The following is a 21,724-nucleotide window of genomic DNA, read 5'->3' as shown; positions in this document are numbered from 1 at the left end:
TGATTAAGTTGCACTTTATTTGTAAACCGAAAAAGAGGTCAAAAGTCACTATAGCACAGCGATATTCGAATTTAGGTTACGTTATGACGTCGTATCTGGCAGTCTTTCAGTCGTTTAGATATGGGAGATACTTAATGGAAGTCCTGACATGCCTAATGGTGCCTTGATGTAACTGGAGATACGAGCATGATACGTAGATAGTTTTCGTTCACTTTAGATAATTTTACTTCGAACAGTTGCCAAATCGATCAGTGAAATGTTAGCAATTTTATTGTAACAAATCAAAATTTGTCATTTTATATTCTAACTTTTTATTGAACCGTTCTAATAAATCTCATGTTAAAAAACAATTACACTTATTACCATAATATATTTGTGGATGGTGTAGAGGCATCAATTTCGTGTCTTTGTTTTACATGCAAAGCATATCTATTTAAGTGCCTGTATTTTATTTGAACAAATGACAGTTCGAAAGTGCTTTTGAATCTAGTGAATAATTAAATACATTTTGAATGTAAATAAAGAACCTTATTCGTGAAATATTGTTACATTACATTAATAAAAAGGTTGAGTCGAAAGGTCTTGACGAATATATTAGCAGTAACTATGGTACAGTTAGATAAGCTGGATTTCAATCAGATTGTGGATATGATTTTAATTTCGACCGTCAAACGGAATTTTTAGAGCTTCCATTTCATTTCACAACGCTGATCATTTGGCAGAATTAAATACATGATATTCTTTGTATATATAATCGTAATATTTTTAGAGAAAATTGTATTACGAATTATAAACAAAATTAGACTGATATGATTAGTGTTTGTAGGCATTAATCTTACCGCAAACGTATATATTTTTTTTCTTGTTTAATTTTAGGACTTTTGTCCACTTTTGCTGCAGCTACGTCAGTCCCATAAATACGTATGTGTATTTAATATCAAGTAACACAACAAATATCACGAAAGATTTTTAATAAACATTGAAAGGCAAAGCGGATTCACAAAAAAAGTAAAAGGTGGACAAGAAATCTAAAAAACATTTCAGTGATAAAGGAACCAAGAACCGATATGTTATCAAAGCAAATACTTTGAGAACAACAATCCGACGTCTTCTACATTACCATAATAACAGAAATGTAAATACATTTATACGCATATCTCGTGTCGGGGCTCTGGATTACAATCTACGGATGCTGAATGAAGAATAATATCAAAATATTTGGATAAGAGTTTATTGTTCAAACTCTATAGATCCTTCTATCATGTTTAAGTCAAACGTTTTTTGTTGTTTGAGATGTTCCCATAAGAGTAGGAACTTTATCACAATTTGGTCTGTGACAACTGTCTCATTGGGAAGGTTGTATTGCTGCAGATGATGATGTTTTGAATCCTTGGTGGAGTTAATGGGGTAATATTTATTGGCTTTTTCTGTCAATAAATTATCAGGAGGAGTCTGATGGTAGTTTCCATTCCCGAAAATATGTGACGTGGTTTTCTAATTTAAATTCTAACGCACTAGATGGGTTCCTACCAGCAAAAATGAGAGTTCCTTGGGCGGAATTCTCTTAAGGATTTAAGCGTTAGCTATTCCTAAGTATTAATTTAATAATACGAAGATTATCAAATTGGCGTTTTATCTTTAGAACCATTTATAACACTTTACCTTAAACTTTTCTTATAAAGTTTATGAAATGAAATTGGTCATGACTTCCAAGAGTCTGGTAAGCACCACTTAAGTTTTGCACTGAGGGTCATTGAGAGATATTACTGGAAAAACCCTTCGTTTGTCACATCGTCGTGACACTTTTAGAGAGAAATATTGTTATTCGTACCGTTTTTAGTTTCTTTACAATTTATATTGAAAGATCTGAACCTATTCATTAATTAAGAAAAATAATTATTAACAAAATATACATGAAAATTACTCATGAGGTGCGGGTTCTCATTATTACACTAATAATTGTATACTTTGAATTCTTTACAATAAAGCGATTACTGGTTAAAGTTTCGTACCTCTGGGACTACTACATGCACCTAAATATATTTCGGTCATTTAGAATTGTATTCCATTTGATTACGAGAATGTAAAACACATATTTGTCCTAATTAGTCCATTAAATTCAATTTAAAAAGGACATAAGAACTTTTTTTAAATCTAACATTTTAGGTTCTATTATAATATGTACAATTGTATATAATGTATTAACTGATACATCAAAATCATAGTACACAGCAGCAATTTAAAGCTGCATTGAGAGGTCCAATGTCAAGCATCTATTACAGCGATGAACTACAACCATTCATTCAGCGCTTCTTGAGTTATTTAATAACGGACGCAGCGCTTTAAGCGCTAAATTGGAGTACAGGTTGAAATTTTCGTGATAAAAATTCTTTCGCTTGAAGCTTGCGAATGAATGGATGAATGAACGAGTTAACGAGGTAGTGAAGTTTTTTACTTGTCCTCGTCGAATGAAAGCAGCTGTTTTCGTAGGTCAGATTTAAAACATTTTTCATTAGTTACACAAATCGAAGTTCATTTTATAAACAAAATTTTGTTAATAAAATAAGATACTATAATTAGCCCTGTATATAATTTATTTACATACAGAATTACATATAAATAATTAAAAACACATAAATACCACATACTAATTATTTTTTAGGTAACGTATGTTCGCGTTTTTTTTGTAAGTTATATCGAACAATTCAGTCCGGAATACATTTTTTGTATTTCTGTCCTTGTTTTTGATAGGAATATCGGAGCTAATACATAAATGCACCTAAAACCTTAGGTGTCTTGATATAACCTGCGATCCATAGCTCCTAGCAGCCTGTATGTTGAACTATTGGCGCTAATTATCGTTCTGATCTCGTTGCTTTAAATAAAAAGTGCACACAAAACTAATCGAGCGGGAACAAGAATCCTCATTGCGTCATTAAAAATTATGAGAAATAAGCGCGTGCAGTTAATTAAAAGCATCGCATCGCTAACTTAATCAACTTATTTGCTAAGCGATATAATGCCTTATTCCAATGCACTACGATCCTCGATTCAAGACTCAAATTCTGCAATTAGAAACGCCAAAACCAGCGAATTTGAGCTCTATTCGAACTAGGGTAGTTAGTCGTTGAAAAGTTCCACGTGTAAAACAAAGTTATTTGCTTGCGTCGAGACAAGCGAATTAGAATTCTATTGTTAATTGTATAGAGAGTTGGTTTTAGTTCACGCTGCAGTGGACGCGGCGACTTCCGTACTTGTTCCGTACAGCGAAGTTTCATTCGGAACTCGTTCCGTCGGAACCGAAGTCGAAGTTTGAATTGAAAAACATTGTTCTTCACGCGATCATTTTATATGGAATATGATGTCGGTAAAATATTATAGCAAGCAACAGATGTCTTATAAGACCCAAGTGGAATAGTTATATGGGGTGACTTTGCACAAGTTAAAATAAACTCACCAAATATATATCGGAATCAATGTGTTGTGGGGTTGTGAATGGACTTAAAGTAATGCTTCTTACGTATTGTTTATGAAGCCTAATTCAGGAATTTATGGGTTAGAAAATAATAATAGAAAAATAAAAGTATTTTCGTTGTAACGTTGAACAAATTTCATTTATAATATTTGCTTAGTGTAAGTTGAGCACGCAACTCTAAGTTTGCGTATATGTGTCTGAATTTATTTCGACACATACATATTTTTATACAATATTCCTTTATATGAATATAAGCATATTATTAGCACCCGATTTTGTTTGAAATTAAATTCTTAATCTTCGATTATGATCCATCTGTACCATCCACTGAGCTTTGCTCTGATTGTTTGTGAGAATTTTGAAAGGTTTTAAATTATTTTTGACGTATTATCAAACATTCTATTACCCCGGGATACTGGTTTTATACGCATTGGGACAGGAAAATCGGTTTTTATAGACAGAACTATGTCCACGCTAAATATTTTACGCCGCCGACAATATTTTTATTTATCAACATATAGGTAAACGACCATATATTATTTTAAGCTCATGTATAAATATGCAGATAACATTAAATATATACAAAATAACAAAAAATATATTTAAATATCTTAGAACATTTCCTGTGTCTTTTCTTACACGAATAGCTTGTGAAACTTCTTAAAGGCGAGGCGATACAAATTTGAAAGCTTAATTCTAGCGTAACGTTTATATTACACGTTTCAAATGGAAACGTCCCAATTTTGTCTTGGACTGAGTTGCTCCAACTCTTATTACTAAGTCTCCTTCGAAGCAATGATATCATGAATAAAGAACGTAATTGTTATAAATATAAAGGCATTTTGTTTTATGATTATTGCTTATAAGTATAACAAAAAATTAAGATATATGCGTAATCTGTGTAATTTAGATTTTATACTTAAAAATCTGAACTCAAAATAATTATTTATCAAATACATGTGTGTAAATTATAAAGAGTTCAGGTTTACATAAATATGAATACTTACTATCCGTTAGAGTTAGTTTAACGCGGTATCCAGCGTAGTGTCGGGAGTGATCGGAACGGAACCGCAAACGCAGCGAGTTCCCGCGTGATTGATACCGCAAGAGCTTCAATTTTCCACTCCAGTCGCCGCAAAGACGACGAGTTCGGGCCGTATGTGTATCGCGCGACCACCCCGCGCTCACCGCTTCCGACTCGGACAAAAGTGTTTCCAACTCTTCCCATACCTATTGATATTATAATAACAATCTTTAAAAGAATATCAAACTTTAGGATTTATATATATATAGTAACATCCTATAAATTTTCCACAGCCGGGCCTTCTCTCTATTGGAGGAAAAGGTTTGGAGCATATTCCACCACGCTGCTCCAATGCCGGACGGTGGATACACATGTGATAGAATTTCGTTGAAATTAGACACCTACTAATTTTTTGGGTTATTATTGTGCTTAAATAATATATTGAATTCTTCTTTCGATTGGCATCAAAATGAAACAGGACATATCAGAGTTTAACTATAAACACTTTTAATAACGTATATGCGATACAATTTTACTTTAAGTAACGATTTACTTGTAATAACCAATAAAATAAGTGTTTGTGTGCCTAGTTCGTAAGGTGTACAACAATTAAGCTATTCCAAAGTGAATATAAGGTACTTATTATCGACGAAACATATTACTAGCTCAACACTTTTAAAATCAAATTCTGTATTTTATACATTTTGCTCAGTAACTCGACTATGTCTTGTCTTACTAAAGAGGACGTGTGAAAATGCATGACGTCATTATGCTGTTTTGCACACGTTCGTGACTTCTCACTTTACCGTGTCTGTGTCTGATATTTCTTTTCAAAATTTAACTCAATATACTAAGCTAGACAGCTGTTTGAAAAAGAAAATACCCTAACCCGAGAAGTACCGGCGAAAGAAACACAGGCCATTTTATGTTATAAAATTGCAATATAACAAAGAAATAAGATGCAATCGTGAATTCCATGAACTTACTACCTATATAGCTACCTATACCTGATATGGGTATTCAAAATACCAATTATATCATCTAAGTAGTAGCAATTTGCTGTGTTTCAAAGGCATTCGAAACAAAGTTGACAAACTGTACCTCATTTTCAGAACCGAAGCCGTGTTCATGCGAAATCCACTCCTCGGGTCCCAAATCCGTAGCATTATCCATACTTGACTCGATAATCTCCAGGAAATCATAGCTGCAACTGCAATCAAAAGTAAATAGTTAGTATGGTATAATTTTAGTTCGGAAACAATAAAAACCCTGCTTAATTTAATAAAGGGAAAACGTAGTTTATTGGCTTTTTCATCTTCCTCACAGCAACGGTCCAATTAAAAGACTCGATTTTATGCTTGGATAAAGTTTGCATTGACTCTGAAAAACATGCTTGAGAGAGAATCATTACATAGTATATAAAAGGCGCCTCCCTTTATCTATCTATGCGTATGTATGCTTAGATCTTTAAAACTACATAACGAATTTCGATGCGGTTTCTTTTAATAGATAGCGTTATTCAAGAGAAAGGTTTATACGTATGTATAACGCATGCATAATATAGTAGAGAAATACCGATCATTTTAGAGGTAGCTATGAGACAGATAAAAATAATGTACTACAGTTTTGTATACCTTAAAACGGTCTATAAAAAAGTCTTTGATGGTATATGTCTATCTCTTAGGGATAGCCTTCAGTAACCATTTTTTATCTTATATGTTTTACGAGAAATAATGGCTTATTTTCGATGCGATTTAAAGCAATACAGCGTTAATCCTTAACAAATTAAGTACTTTAAATACATTGAGCACTTAATATAGATCAATATGGCCCCATGTAATTTAAATAAATATTTTAGAAACAGCGACTTATAGCCTATTCCATTCGAAATAGGAATAAAGATAGACAAACCTTAAATTTACGTACATATTTCATACGATTTGCTCATAGCTCGGCTATATGGTGCATTTCTAAAACTTTATGATTAATATATATTTATTTATAATACAACACATTATACTTAACTAATTATATTTACTTTAATTTTACTTCCAAAATTCCTTTCCGTCGACGTTCAATTCGCCATTTTTTCGCAAATCCATATTTATTTTATTATTTATTTATTTGGCTTTCTCCTCTTATGATTGGAACAGAGTATATATATTTATATGCTAACGTAGAAGCCAGTTGCAGTCATAACTATGAAAACATCTGGTGACTTAAATATAAATTAATTTCAAGTTACGTTTGAATAAACATGGAATCGGAATTCAGAATCAACAATGAGTGCTAGTTTATAAATAATTTATAAGAAAATTGATTATGTAGTCAATTTCACTATCGTTTTGGTGAGCGTTTTCTTTTAAATTCAACATTCGGAGACAGTATGACGTCAGACTGACGTTTCCATCGCTTCTCGCTTTCGTATTTTCACATTTAATTGCATGGTATATTTTATGATGTACGGGGGTGAAATAGATAATGGTGCTTTGAGAAATATTATCCGTTTCTTACACCGCCAATGCGCCATTACCCTTGCGTACTAACACGTTATGTCCCTTGTACCTCTAGTTACAGTAATATTGAGTACTGCTGTTTGGTGGAAGATACCCCTACCACCAAGTAAAGTCTACTAATAGTTTCAGCATTACCTGTTTCCCTTTTGTACAAATGGTTTAAGATTTGGTTTTATATGAAATTATTATTAAAGGATCAACAATGATTTGAAAGTATCCAAAGACGGTCATATCGATTATGATATAAATTTTAGTATTTGAGAAATCAAGCAAGTTGGAATGATTGAGTAACTGTTATATGTATGCTATCATGAAAGATTTATACACTTTAGAATAGATTTTCTTTATTTAATTATTTAGCAAGTTCAAAGTGTATACGGAATATATACACAAGGCGAGCAACACACACACACAACAAGACACACACTTATACATATACAATGTATAGTTACTACTGGGTTGATAGAACGTTGAGCGAATAGTTATGGATATAAATGCCACAGGTGCGATCCCGTCCCCTTGACATTGCCTTCCTCATTCCCCTTACACCTGTTTGACGTTTAATGTTGGTAATTAGTTGGAAAACGTGCATTGTTCGTACTGTTTTTTATATTAAACAAAGGCAAATATTGAATGTTTAAACAGTGACAGCTTTAATAAAAACGAATGTACGGCAATTCGTCAAATTGAAAAATCTTTTATTCATTGCAGTCGTTATGTTTCGTTGGCTTATGCAAAACATGAGTGTTAGCTAAAAATATAAACTAATATTTACGTTGTACAAAACTATGCCATGAATTTTCGTTCTGAAACAAAGTGAAATGTTACTGTGATTTATAATGTACGAAAGTTGAACAATTTATCATGGTTTTGCTTCGATAGAGTATATTCTATTTATTTTATGAAGGTGCATTTAGTTTGCGATAAATGTATTTATACGATAAATGGGTAAACTGACTTTGAACGTTTGTTTTCGCGTGAATTCAATCAAAATCAAAATATACTTTATTCAAGTAGGCTTTTACGATTCGGAATGTAGATTCTACCGAGAAGAACCGCAAGAAACTCAGTATTTGCTCTTTATCAACGTTTAAAAATACAGTCATGTTAGTTAAATACAATTATTTATAAATTATATATTGTCTCGTTGGTCTAGTGGTTACATATTAGGTCGGAGACCCCGGGGACCTGGGTTTAAGCCCCAGATCGATAAATTATACGTATTAGAAGATTAATGAGCGCAAAAGTTCAATGTATATTTAAAAACAGGGTTTGTTAGCTTGATATTGATGTTAGAATAAAGTTCAAAAGTGATTAAATTCTGTTTTTTTATAATTTGCGCACATATATTTATATTAATATGAGCAAATTAGAATCTTATATGACGTATGTTTATAAAAATAGAACGATTCGTTTACAATTCCGTCAGCTGATTGAAAAGCAGATACATAGCTTATAGGAAATAACAATTCGAATTCCCGAGTTATGAAATATTCATGCATTCTATCATATTCCTACACACTCGCAGCATCTTGAATATCATACGAGAATTCAAACAAGTCATCGTGAAACGTATTACCATTTAAATGAGAAATGAAATTATTTGAGGTTTTATAAAATTTTAACACAAAAACAAAATGACCTCATTATTTATTTCTTAGGATTAGATATTGTTTTGAGATTATTCCGATACGGGTTGTAACATTGACTAAAATAATAACACGTATAATAAAGACACGTATAATTCTAAACAGGTTTTAAATATTTCACGAGTGACTAACGAAGTGATTTCTCACAGAATCGCACTGCAGGTTTAAAATACGAGTATTTTATCGAGACGTATTTCCCATGACACGTATCAACTGACGTTTCGGGAAAGCTGACTCATCGACATGTTACATTTCTGCCAAGTAAGTCAAGTCTGTTTGATACAACACTTTATAAATGTACAATTTATAAGTGATCCATCAGTAGTGTTTTGTCACAAGTAAAATATATGTATGTTAAATCAATAACTTCGACATACGACCGGTACTCGATGCTTGCCGGTTCTTACCAGATGATTCTACTTTCGGAACCGGCGGTAGCTTTACATTTCCATGATTCAAATCTGCTTTTATGAGCCTACTTGAATAAAGTATGTATTGATTTTGGAATGTTTTTGTTTTTTAAAAGAAAGATTACGGTTCATTTTGAAAATGAAGTTAGATATTTAATCTAAACTTTAAATCTCATTTGCTAAATTGGCGCTTTCGCTTCCTCTGCACTGACGATAATATTATGCAAGAGTTGGGATGGCCCATTGATTAGAACATGACCGAAGATTGCAGGTTCGAACCCGGGCCTAGATCTAACTATCATCAGATTATTGGCTTAACTTGTATTTATAATTTACCAGCCCTTCGGTGTTGAATGAAAAATTCCTTAGAAAACTGTGTTTTTTATTTGATAACGCGTAATTATCAGTAACACTGGCTCAGTGAAACTCTCCAAACCAGAACATATGTATATTGTTTTATTCTTTGTCATATTCAACCACCAAATAACAATGCTTGTATAAATTCGTACTGCCATATTTTTTGCTTATTCTACTCAACACAATCTACATTCCAAACTACAGGCACAAGGCACATGACATCTCAGATCCCAAGTTCAGTTGGTAATGTAAGGAGTAGTAAATTTTATTTCAGCGCAATAATACTACGGACTGTGGTGACCACTTACCATCAGGTGGCCCATGCTTGTCCGCCTACTTATGCCATAAAACAACTTCTAGCTAAATAATAAGTAAACGCAATTTTTCTTCGCAGATATTAAAACGATACTAAATATATTGCCACAGTCTACGGAACTAGCGTGTAGCATATTCTTAAAATATTACAAACCATAAATCTAACCCGCCTGCTGAGCATAGTTTGTGCCAACTATCTCCAGTGGAGGGCCTTCCAATGTCGGGTTACTTAGCACGTTACACTGTTAAGATATATACGAGTTTTGAAATGTGTTTAGACGTAATTTATTTTGCCTCCATTTTGAAGTAAAACTATTCATATTGCTTCGTCGGTTAAAAATAAAAATATTGAAATTGTCAATTGACGGTTTACGAAGTGTTTTTTTTTTTAATTGAAAATGTGTAGACAGGCTGTGAAATGGGTCAACTTTTGGTAAGGGTACTAATAGAAATTAGCATATTAAGAAATATTAATCATCCTTAACATCGGCAATATGTCCTCTGACCCTGTAGTTACATTGGTTTACTCGCCCTTCAAATGTATCCTTCAGACAGTCTACAGACTAAGGCGCCCAATGACAAGCAGGCGACCAACGACCAATGGAAACTATAAATCATTTTATTAAGAATTAAATTGAACAATAACTTAATCCTTTGACACATTATATTTATTCCCAATTTCATTTATATATTTATGTTTTTGGTAACATTAAAAGTAAAAGTATTTGAAAAATCCGTTGAAAATATAAATAACTTGAAAACTAATTAAACGAGTCTACAATTTGTTTTGAAAAATAAGGCACAGTACAAATTAAATTGATTCAATTAAATCATGAATTAAAGAACTAGATTTATTTAATTTACCATACTCATATATTGTATAAAATATATTTTTTTATCTGTATAATATGTAAGAACTTAATTCGAAGAGTAAATAAAATTCCTTGTTGTTTAAGATAAATTCGTCTCGTTTCGCCAAAGTCGCTGATGCAAGTATTGATTGTATTATACCTCTTATTTGCCGACGAACAAAGTCGGCCAGTGTCCTGCCAAATAGTTATTGGCAACGTAGACCTGACTCAGTTACCTGGCCGATATCCAAAGCTTCTTTAGAAATCGGGATACGAATCAAAATTGCTTCTGATTATAATTGTAATAATAATAAAGATTACAATAGAAAATGAGAATATGAATGAACACTCAACAAGGTTATATTGTATTCGTTTGATAATATTTCTTAAAGAAATACAGCAAATTAAGTTAATTCTGTATTTTTAATTGAGTTCCTATACGGGCTATCTCTCTCTGTCTCTTTTTCTCTCTTCCCGTAGTAGATGAGACAGCGATATGACATTACTGAACAGAGTACAGGCGCAGGAGAGGCATAATTTTTAAATAAATATTACTTATAAGTATATATTGTACATTAAAGTTAGTGCTATTTTCCTGGATTTAGCCTTCGGTTAAAATCCACATGTTTAGTCCACCGTGATATCTCGGCTCTGTAAATTATAATATAAATAACAAAGAAGCGACAAAACTCGAAGTTTAATCATTATTGTCATCGTTAATCTGTGTGTTATCAACAATCACACACACATACACACTTTTATGTTACACGTGGCTAAAGTGGACTTGTTTAAGCCTATGCAAGCACCTATATAATATTTCAATTGACTCCACAATATATGTAAAAGAAATATACTTTCCAAGAAATCCCTTCTTCAAAAGTGAGACGTTATAAATTAAACGAAACTGAGTAAACAGGTGCGGAAAAGAGGCGCAAAAATTGTCTTCATCGTAAAGCATCAGATGATGCAATTGTCTTTTATACTATAACATATAAATGAATACTTTAGATGATATCATCTTGTCTAAATAATGCGTAACGTAAAAAGTATGTTCGATGAGAAACTAAGCAATTAAAATTATCCAAATTTAATCCCTTTAACGCCTATAAAATTATGACTCAAACCAATGTTTATACTTTTATATTCATATTTCTCATTTATGATATATAAACTAATTAATAAACTTAATATTTTCTTGATAAGGACATTTCTAATTGTCTTAATTTAGAAGTTGAATCCGCGCGAAGCCTGGGAGGATTATAGAGTTACACATTCAAAAAAGAAAATTGTATTATGTATACATTTAAAAATCAGAACTAAAGTTCAAATCTCGATAGCAACAGCCACGGAGTTCCGACATTGTTTGAAACTGAAATAAATATGTCAGAATAATGTCGTAAGAAAGTTCTGATAAACTGATTCCCAGTTCCGGATTCATTCCGCTTGGATATTTATTACCCGTCATACCATCCCGGACAATGTTCTGATTTAATCACTTCGAAAACTGACGACAGAACTTCACAAATATTGATAGCAATGTTGTAAAAAATCTATACGTTGATATTTTTAATGTTACCATTTGTTTTTTAATGTTACCTATCGTCAGTCTGTCTATCTAGCTTAACGCGATACACTCAAATACTACCAGAAGCATTTTCAAACGGCTTTCATGATAGATAGATCGATTCATGTACGAGGAAGGTTTAGGCGTATGACTTATTAAAATTTAGTTTAGGTTGGTTGAAATTTGACACTGATTTTTGAAGATGTCGGAAAAAAATCTAGGAGCTCTATTTCTTTTTCTTATGTGAGTTATTGTATTATGATATAAATCTTTATGTAGCGTTATCAAACTTCTTCTGCTTCAATTAATAATACATACCGTAGCAATTTTTAAATTTTATTTATTATACTTATTTAAATCGTTAGTGTAAACTTTATGTGAATAACAAATGTCCTCATGACCAAGATAGTTAAGTTTCGGGAGCTTAAAATAGACTTTTTAAAAATTAACAGTTTTTTTTAATACTAAAATCAAAATTTAATTCTAAAATGAAGACATGTGGCAGGATTGGATGCCAATCAGGTAATCAGTCATTAAGTTGTAGTTATACAATATTAATTTTGAAGGAATCAGCAAGTTTACTGGAAACTCACGGAAGGTCTGGTTCCCAGAGATTCCTTGGTTGGCATAAACTGTGTACTGCGCAACGTAGCTAGATTTTCTTTGACGTTAATTTTATAATATCATAATATAATCAAGAGCCAAGATGGCCCAGTGGTTAGAACACGTGCATTTTAACCGATGATTTCGGGTTCAAACCCAGGTAGGCACCACTGAATTTTCATGTGCTTAATTTGTGTTTATAATTCATCTCGTGCTCGGCAGTGATGGAAAACATCGTAAGGAAACCTGGATGTGTCGAATATCAACGAAATTCTGCCACACGTGTATTCCACCAACCCGCATTGGAGCAGCGTGGTGGAATATGCTCCAAACCTTCTCCTCAAAGGGAGAGGAGGCCTTAGTCCAGCAATGGGAAATTTACAGGCTGCTAATGTATGTATGTAAATAACATAATCCTTTTCTAGGCTGAATTAAATATTATCATCACGGATTTAGTATGACCGACATTTATGCAGGCTTTGTTCATATTTATCAATTAACCTATGACGTGGCATTAGGTGTTATTTGGAAATATTAATGAAATGTAATTATGCGGTAACATATATGACTATGGGTGTCATACCTATTGTGTTTTCAATCAACTTAGTAATTAGACTGTATTAATTGAAATGTACTAATTTAAGGAACTATTTCACACAATTATCATTATACCTAGTTACTGTTTTCTTCAGTTATTTTATCCTATAGATGTAGACAAATAACTCTAGATCGAAGCCTTCGGGCATAGGTCTTATATTTAATAGAAGGTTACATGTAATTCACATCATATTGGGGGTAATGATATTGTCAAGTAATTAAAGGATCACTTACATTCAAAATAAATATATTTGTAATTGTATGAAATTTGAGATAAAATACCCACTGAGTCTCTTCCTCTGGTTCCTTACAGGTCCGAGATATTGATTTCCGAACCGGTGGTTGATTCTTGGAAATGAATCAGTGAATGTAACGCTTCATAGTTGGTTAAAGATTTTGCCTTTGTCTTGAGTAGCAGCCTGCAAACATTCCACTGCAGGGATAGAGCTTATTTTGATGAACGCTTGGTTTGCTTTCTCCGTACATGAGATGAAATACAAATTAAATGTATAACGACAATCATTTCTTGCATTTTACTCTCCGCCATGGAAATTGTGACCTTATCTATCCAGACGAATCCACTAGGAATACTTATATATAAAACAAAATTTTGTTTGATTATTTGCGCATTCTTCTGCAACATCTTTAAAACTTTAAATATATTCTAAAAATAAAACTGTTTTTGATAGCCCAATTATTGTGGAAGTTTATGGGCTATTTAACGTGACGCTACAGTCCATGATAATACGCTATCTAATATCTTAATATAAAGAGCGGATTTTGAAATTCATTTGGAAAAATGCTGCACAATGAGACATTTCACCATGAAACACGCGTGTTAGAGGTAATTAATGCTTAACAAAACACGCAAGAGTAATTTTAATTAAAATTCAGAGGAACGTAATCGCATTATCAAAGAGCAAATGTTTGAAAATGTAATTAAATGCATCGTTGCAAGTCGTAGCATTGCTACGACAGTGTGCCGTAGCGCTACGCGACTTCTACACGTTTTAAACAGTAGGATAGTAGTCTTAATATTAAGTTATTTAAATTATAAAAAATATTTATGAATACATTTTTAATCTGTTATTCATTGGAATAATTTTTATCTAATTTATTTACTGATAAAATCGTTTGTTCTGACTGACTATTAACGCACAGCAAAAACTACTGAGTCTAGAAATGTAAAAGTTGGAGTAAAGGTTCATTTTTTAGAATAAGCTTTCGCAAAGATGCTTCTTTGTATGGGGGAAAGTTTTGTATGAATTTTACTCATACGAAGTCCGGACAGGCTGCTAATATTCTATAAGATTGTAACTTCTATACAAAAATCGTAAGCAAAAATATTTAATAAATGTGAGCCTACACAGAGTCACATACGGTCACGTACGTACGCTTTGCCTTAAACGATTAACACTCGTAATTTATTTTTGTTTACCGACTCTGTTATATTGCAGCCGTGTGCTGCTAAGGGTTGCCAGCTCAAAAACCTTTATATATTTCATATATTTGCGTATAACCAGAAAAATTTAATGCAATTTTTTGTACTTATTACTGCTGTCAATTGTTTTGATATTTATTTTTATTAGAAAATTTTAAGTTCTTGACAAAAAAACTTTGATAAATAAGGCGTAATACTCAATACAAAATTATATTAATGATCGATAATCGTAAAATTCGTATTTGTTGATTTCTAGGCGGGTGTATATATAAATTTTATTATACTTTGCTAACATTCTTTGTAATTAAAATGGTCGAACAGAGTTCTAGAGTTTCTTGCTCCTTGTACGTAGAGTCTACTTTCCGAACGGGTAGTTTTACGTTTATTTCTACACTGTAACGTGACGATTCAAAAGTGCTTATATGCGCCAACATGAATAAAGAATATTTGAATTGTTATTTAATACAATTTCAAATTTATTTAAAAATCCTTGAGAAATATGAAACATTTTTAAGGGACGCAATGTGTAGTAATAAATAAAACAAAGAGAGTCGTTTATTAAACGTTTTATATTAAATTTAAGTTGAGTTAACCTCTCTATCTATATCCTGTTAAGATGTTAAATATAGAAGAATTAAATCAACTTCTATATTAACAAAAAATATTTTGATTGTGGCTAGGTCATCGCCTATTATATAAGACACATCAATTGGCTAGTGTTGATAAAAATTGTGTAATTTATAGACTAGTCAGTGTAAAAAAATACGAATCGCGCGAGACGTATTTGCGGTAATGGTACTGAGTTATAATCTCTCACGCGTGTCAACCGCCAGCAAAAATTACTATACGATGTCACAAAAAATGTAGAAACAAACAAAATAACCGTTTATATATAAAAATGGAAGGTCGTATATGCGTTTGAGATTAAAATACTTTGAGACTGTTTGTAATTTTTTGAGATGTGATTTAAAAATACACTTTCTCGTCAGTTCAATGAACAACTTTATCTTAATCTAATTAGCATTTAAAATGAATTTACAAACGTTTTAAAGAAAAACTAGTTTATGAATTAAGAAACGAAACAAAATGAAGCTGTTAAGAGACTTTTTAATATATTATTCAACATAAATGTAAATCAAAGAAGCAAGAGCATATTATTTTATTTCACTGTTCTAATAGTTCTGTGTTCAACCCAGGTCAGACCGACTAAGAGTTATCGGGGGAATTACTGGGATTTTCTGTCGGAAAATTCTCAGTATCAATCCCGAGTGTGGACGTATGTAAACTCCCTTGCTTCGAATAACACTTGAAACCGTTGGTCTTAAGAGAGATGTTTGTGGATAATAGAAAAACACGTTCAATTGCTTGTTAGTTTATTGTTAAGGATGTTTCCCATAGCAACCCGAATAACAATAAATACGAGCGTCAACCATAGCAACACGTATAATATATATCACATTAAGCCTTAACTCTTGCCAGTCGAGTAAGAATTGCCGTCGCATCGGATTATGAAAGTGACCGAATAAACAGTGGAACTATGTACGCGACCACACTTCTGCATTAAAATACGTCCTGCGTATTTCGTTGGTCGCTTTTCAAATTGCCACCACGACTGAAATTAGTCAGGACGATATCATTATATTATTCAGGAGATAAAACCTTTATGAGTTTTATAAATCTTTACGTGTATGGATATTTCTATCTGGGTGGGTAACGTTCATTCCATCGCCAAATTTCAACACTGCGTGTTGACGAGTGAGTATATTATTGAACTAACAGGCACAAACACATGGATTGAAGACGTAGTTTTACTACTATTATATATAAAATCGTGTTTATATATTATATAGTAAGGCGCCTAGTTATTTTTTTATATATTCATTTTAAGAAATTCATTTCTCTCAGTAACGTTCCTTTATAATTTATTAACTCTTTCTATCAGTAAATTTTAAAACAGGAATACTAAAATATTACTATTACTATATTTTGACTTTATCTAGATATCTAATCATATATTTCATTAAAATTCTTAACTCCTCAGAACCTCTCTTGTGAAGGCCCCAAAGCAGTTGCCCCGGTTGTCCTCCTCTAAATCCGGCCCTGGTAAAGATATAACCTCTTTCACATAGAATGAGTTCGACGCCTTATAATCAATTCGTCTCGCATGTTTTACCGTGAAAAAATAAAATAAAATGGGGCCTATTAAAAATTAACCAGATTGTATATAGGACTAAGCTACCATTATTTGAATTTTAAATCATATCCCGACCTTGAGCTTGAACACACGACCTAGGGTTTTATAGCCATTATATATAGCTACTAAACCAACGAGGCAGTCTCCACTACAATTATTACGTTTATTGTCTAATAAACGTTCCCGCAGATGGCAACATCACTTAGAAATATTAATAATGTAGTTATATATTTGCGATGTTTTGTGTATTTCATGTCACGTAGTCTTCAGAGGTTAGAGACTGTTATGAGACTAATGTTATAGTAATCAAATCAAAAGAAAACTAAATATATTATTTTTATATTCTCTTGATTCGAGTAGGTTTTTGCGAGGATTTTTGAATCGTCATTTAAAGCTACCGAATGATATATATTTTTTATATTATCCGGGTAGGCATATGACTCCACCTGGTATTAATAATAGTAAAGTCCAAACACGAAGACGGCCAGTATAGTTAGGGAGGATGAACTGCACTAGTCGCTCTTGGAAAAGGCTTCTTGGAAAGGCTCTTGGCTCTAGGAAAAGGGCATAAGGAATTAGAGAGAATAATTCCTCAAAGCACTTACCGGAAGAACACTGTAGATTCTATCGAAAAGAACCGGCAAATAACTTTGTAGTTACTCCTTCCGATAATTTAGTTACATAGATTATTAATTACAATAATTTAATTGTTATTTATTATTTAATCACAATAATCCGCATCGAATATTCTTAAATGATATATCTGAACCTCTCTAGGAAACCAATTCATTATATAATGGTCAAACCGAACTGAAAATCCATAGTGGTTCCTGAGATTAGTAGCATGAATTAAGACCAATATGGCGCAAGAACCAGGTCGTATTTTGTTAAAATAATAACATTATTAACTCTATATATTTAGTGCATGTAAAATATGCAAAATGCCGTAAAAAAACTCGATTTAAAATTAATTAAAAATCTTTCGCCTGGCAATAAAAGATTAAATTAATGAATTAATAAGGAATCAAAATCATTTGCGTGCTATTCACACGAGGTATATTAGAAAATAATTAAATTTTTTTTTGTCTCTTTGTCATGATTAATTTTCATTTCATCGAGTTTCACTTCAAAAAAATAATTACAACATTTTTCCCTCCAAAATGTTTTGAATAAAGTAATTTATAACGTTGTTCCAAATTTAAATCTGTTTTTATATAATGGCTCATTTAAATTGTAAAATGAAATTTCGCTTACGACGAAACAGCTTAATGGTCTTATACAAATTAATTGTATTATTTGAGTCTCAATCTATATAAATATAGGCGAAATAACACTGACTGACTCATCACGAGTTCTCCAATACGAAACGTCTGATTGACTGGAAACTGAGCGTTGGTAATCCTTTCGCGATGTAGAATAATTACGAAACGGTTTTTGGAAATTTCGAATTTAAAGGAGAAAAATTGGACTTGGTTACTTGATAGTCAATGATCCAGTGTATAAAACACATTTAAAGCAACGATTGTGGGTTCAAACCTTGGCATAACTTTTAATGAACTTAATGGTTAAAATTCATCTCTTATAGAATGAAATTCTGCCATCATCAGACGACCAACCCTTAATAAGAGTCGCTTAAAATTAAAATACAGTTATACAAGAATACCATGCAAATCAATTTGAAAATTTGAATACAATTTATTTCAAATTGTTACACAGTAGGACATCAAATTTGATTTAATGTCGTAAAGGCTTTCTGTAAAACATTCAAGGTTTTGTGATGTGAATTGTTTTGTATATTTTGCTTAAAATTGAAATATTATTTCAGTTCTATGGATGACTTATGTTCTAAATTTACTTTTTGTTGGGAAACATTTATTAGCGCGCTTTGGGAGTAGGAGCGACTCGTGTGCTTTAAAGGTAAACGGTATGACGGTTAATTATCGTGAATGCCCCTCTCCGCCCTCACAAGTTACTTCGTTGCTTTAAATAATTATTATAAGAAAATTATATTTATTTTATAAAATAAAGTCTATGTTCTTATATATTTCACGCCAGCTGACCCGACAAACGTCTTGTCTTGGCTACGAATAAACAATTCGCACTAGAATAAATATTAAAAAAAAAAAAAATCTCTGTACACTGCTAATACGGCATAAATATTATATATTAATTTTTCTTACCTTGAAAATCTTCTACAGATAATTAGAAAACTTTAAAAAATATGAATAAAATAGTTTTCTCAAGTTGCGACGTGACAAAGGGAAAAAGAGACTCATTTTTATATATAAATACTTGATAGTGTTATTAATCTTTTTAAACTGAATTCAGAATGGTTAACGCGAATACTCTCGCACAGTAAATAGAACAAGTCACTTCTCATGTATCGCCAACCACGGGAATTCAGATATTAAGGCCATTGTTTAAAGCTCCATTATTAAACTAATAATCCATTACCCTAAACATAACCATGATTTAACGCGATAAACTGAAACTAATAAATGATTTCATTGAAATTATATTAATGAATGTTAATTAAATATATCATAAACCAAAATGACATAAGTCTTCGCTTTGTGGTGCCATAAATATATTATGCAAATTTTTACATATGAGTTTTGGTTAAATTGTGTCAACATGACACGAAAGGAGACGATGAAATTAAACAAAATATCATGAATTATATGTTGGCTTTTTGATAATTAATTATTTACACATACATATACTCTACTGCGAACAACGTAACACTCAGTACTGGTGTGATCCGGTTTGAAGTGTCAGTAAGCCAGTGTAACCACAGGCACAAGTGCTTAACATCTTAGCTCCCAGGATTGGTGGCGTTTTGGCATCAATGCCCAATGTCTATAGGTAGTAGTGACCACTGACCGTCAAGTGGGCCATTTACCCCCTGCCAATGTTATAAAATATTAAACCTACCTTTCATTGTAAATTTCAATGTTTGTAATGGAACAGATCTAAGCTAAGATGCTCTTGTAAACTAACCACCATTTTGATTGTCAAAATAGCACTGTCGTTTTAGGGACATCGTAATTTATCCGGTTTATAATTGATTTATTTTTGAAAATTGACATTGTTTTGTGTATAAAAAAAGAACAAGTATGTGTTCGAGGCGTTTTTGATTTTAATATTTGTATATTTTTAATGATTTATCAATCATTTATTTTTTGTATTCCTGATAATAATAATAGATTTTCTTGTTTTATTTAAAAGGAACCACCCAAACAATAATCACTTGCTTCGCTTAAGATTACTGCGCAAATGTCACCGTTCATTTTTATTTGCCTCAAGTCTGAAATTTAGTTTATTTTGACAAAAAATAATAAAAGTATTGTACTTACTGTGGTTCATGTTCAGTGAGTAGCTCCTCAAAATGCAGTCGGATGGTGTGAGCTGGCGGTGCTTGTATTACGGTGACGCAGTGAACGTCATCAGGATACGGACGAGGGAACCCAGGGCTCGAGACGGTAGCGTGTGGGTGCAAATGAGACAGAAATATTGATTCGTTGCATTGTACTTTAGACGCTTTATACGGATCTGAAACAATAACAAGAAAGATTCGAAAAATACCCAAAAGTATAATCCGCAACGACGTACGTGAGCCCACGTTATTCCCGAAATAACGTAACACGAGTAAAACATGTTACTACTCACGCTTGTATATTAATCTTATCGTATACATGAAAATAGAACTACAATCACACAAAGATTTCTCCAAGATAACTTAATCAACTTATTTTAAAACTATATTTTTGAAAACGAATATTAACAAATATTTCCGTTTCCACTTTTCGTTTTAAATTTTTGGGTAATTCTTATTCTGGCTGTATAAAATAAACAAGGTGCATTTAACAGCAAGTTGCTCTGCTACACCTGTAGTATTTTTGGTAGTAACCACAAATACTATTCAATGATTAATTATAATGATTTTTCTTTTATTTTTTCCAAAAAGTTTTTTTTTTAATGAATAAATCCTTTATCTAAGGAACTCTTAAAAGTATTATACTTAATCTGTCTGACGAGAATAAATATAGATAGCCATTAAGATCCATCTGTAATAAAAAAAAAAACCTAGTAAATGGATTGAACTCCATTTATCAGTTCAATCATGATAAGAAATAGAATACATTCTTACGATAAATGGAAAATTATCCAAAGGATTATTATAGGATTAATAGATTATTAAAGCACAGGCCAACGGACAGCCTTACTAATATTTTTTTAACTAGATTATTTGTTATATATTGTACAAAAAAATAAATATATTATCTTTATAATTTAATATGTCTTGTTTTCAAATCCCTTCCCTCATCATCCTTTCTTCATTGATTTAGTATCTTATTTGTGATATCAGAATGATTTTATATTTTAAAATTGTTACATACATATATCTATTGAGAGTAGAGCACTCCCACAAGCTCACGCTTTGTGAGACGTGCAATATTATAGTCTTTATGTGTCATACAAAATGTGTCAAATTAGCGGAGGATTCGGAATTGATTTTTATAGAAAGTAAAATCTATTTTCCAAGGTAAGAAGTGAACCTGGTGTTTTTAAACGATATAACATAAATATTTTTCCTTGAATATAACGAAAATGATATTCGTTCTTTGTATGACCTCTTATTTCGCCCCTGAGATTTGAAGATGTATGTTTATTATTCGAGAGTATTGACAGTATCAACAGTTGTTGAGTCAAAAGATATGTTAATAT

At 31.9% G+C, this 21,724-nt stretch overlaps 1 protein-coding gene across 1 annotated transcript in view; it reads right to left on the bottom strand.

Moving 5' to 3' along the window:
- Positions 1 to 21,724, bottom strand: part of LOC113394249 (uncharacterized) — a 305,225-nt gene that overhangs the window by 25,827 nt on the left and 257,674 nt on the right. The window contains exons 8-10 of the mRNA XM_064217365.1: positions 20,353 to 20,548; positions 5,601 to 5,709; positions 4,483 to 4,705 (exon numbers count right to left, since the gene is read on the bottom strand). Coding sequence (XP_064073435.1) covers positions 4,483 to 4,705; positions 5,601 to 5,709; positions 20,353 to 20,548 — 528 coding nt within the window. The remainder of the gene's footprint in view (positions 1 to 4,482; positions 4,706 to 5,600; positions 5,710 to 20,352; positions 20,549 to 21,724) is intronic.

The sequence above is a fragment of the Vanessa tameamea genome, chromosome 16, assembly GCF_037043105.1.
Source record: "Vanessa tameamea isolate UH-Manoa-2023 chromosome 16, ilVanTame1 primary haplotype, whole genome shotgun sequence".
NCBI lineage: Eukaryota > Metazoa > Arthropoda > Insecta > Lepidoptera > Nymphalidae > Vanessa > Vanessa tameamea.
Note: the sequence above shows the minus strand (reverse complement) of the source record. Positions and strands in the feature narration are given on the sequence as shown.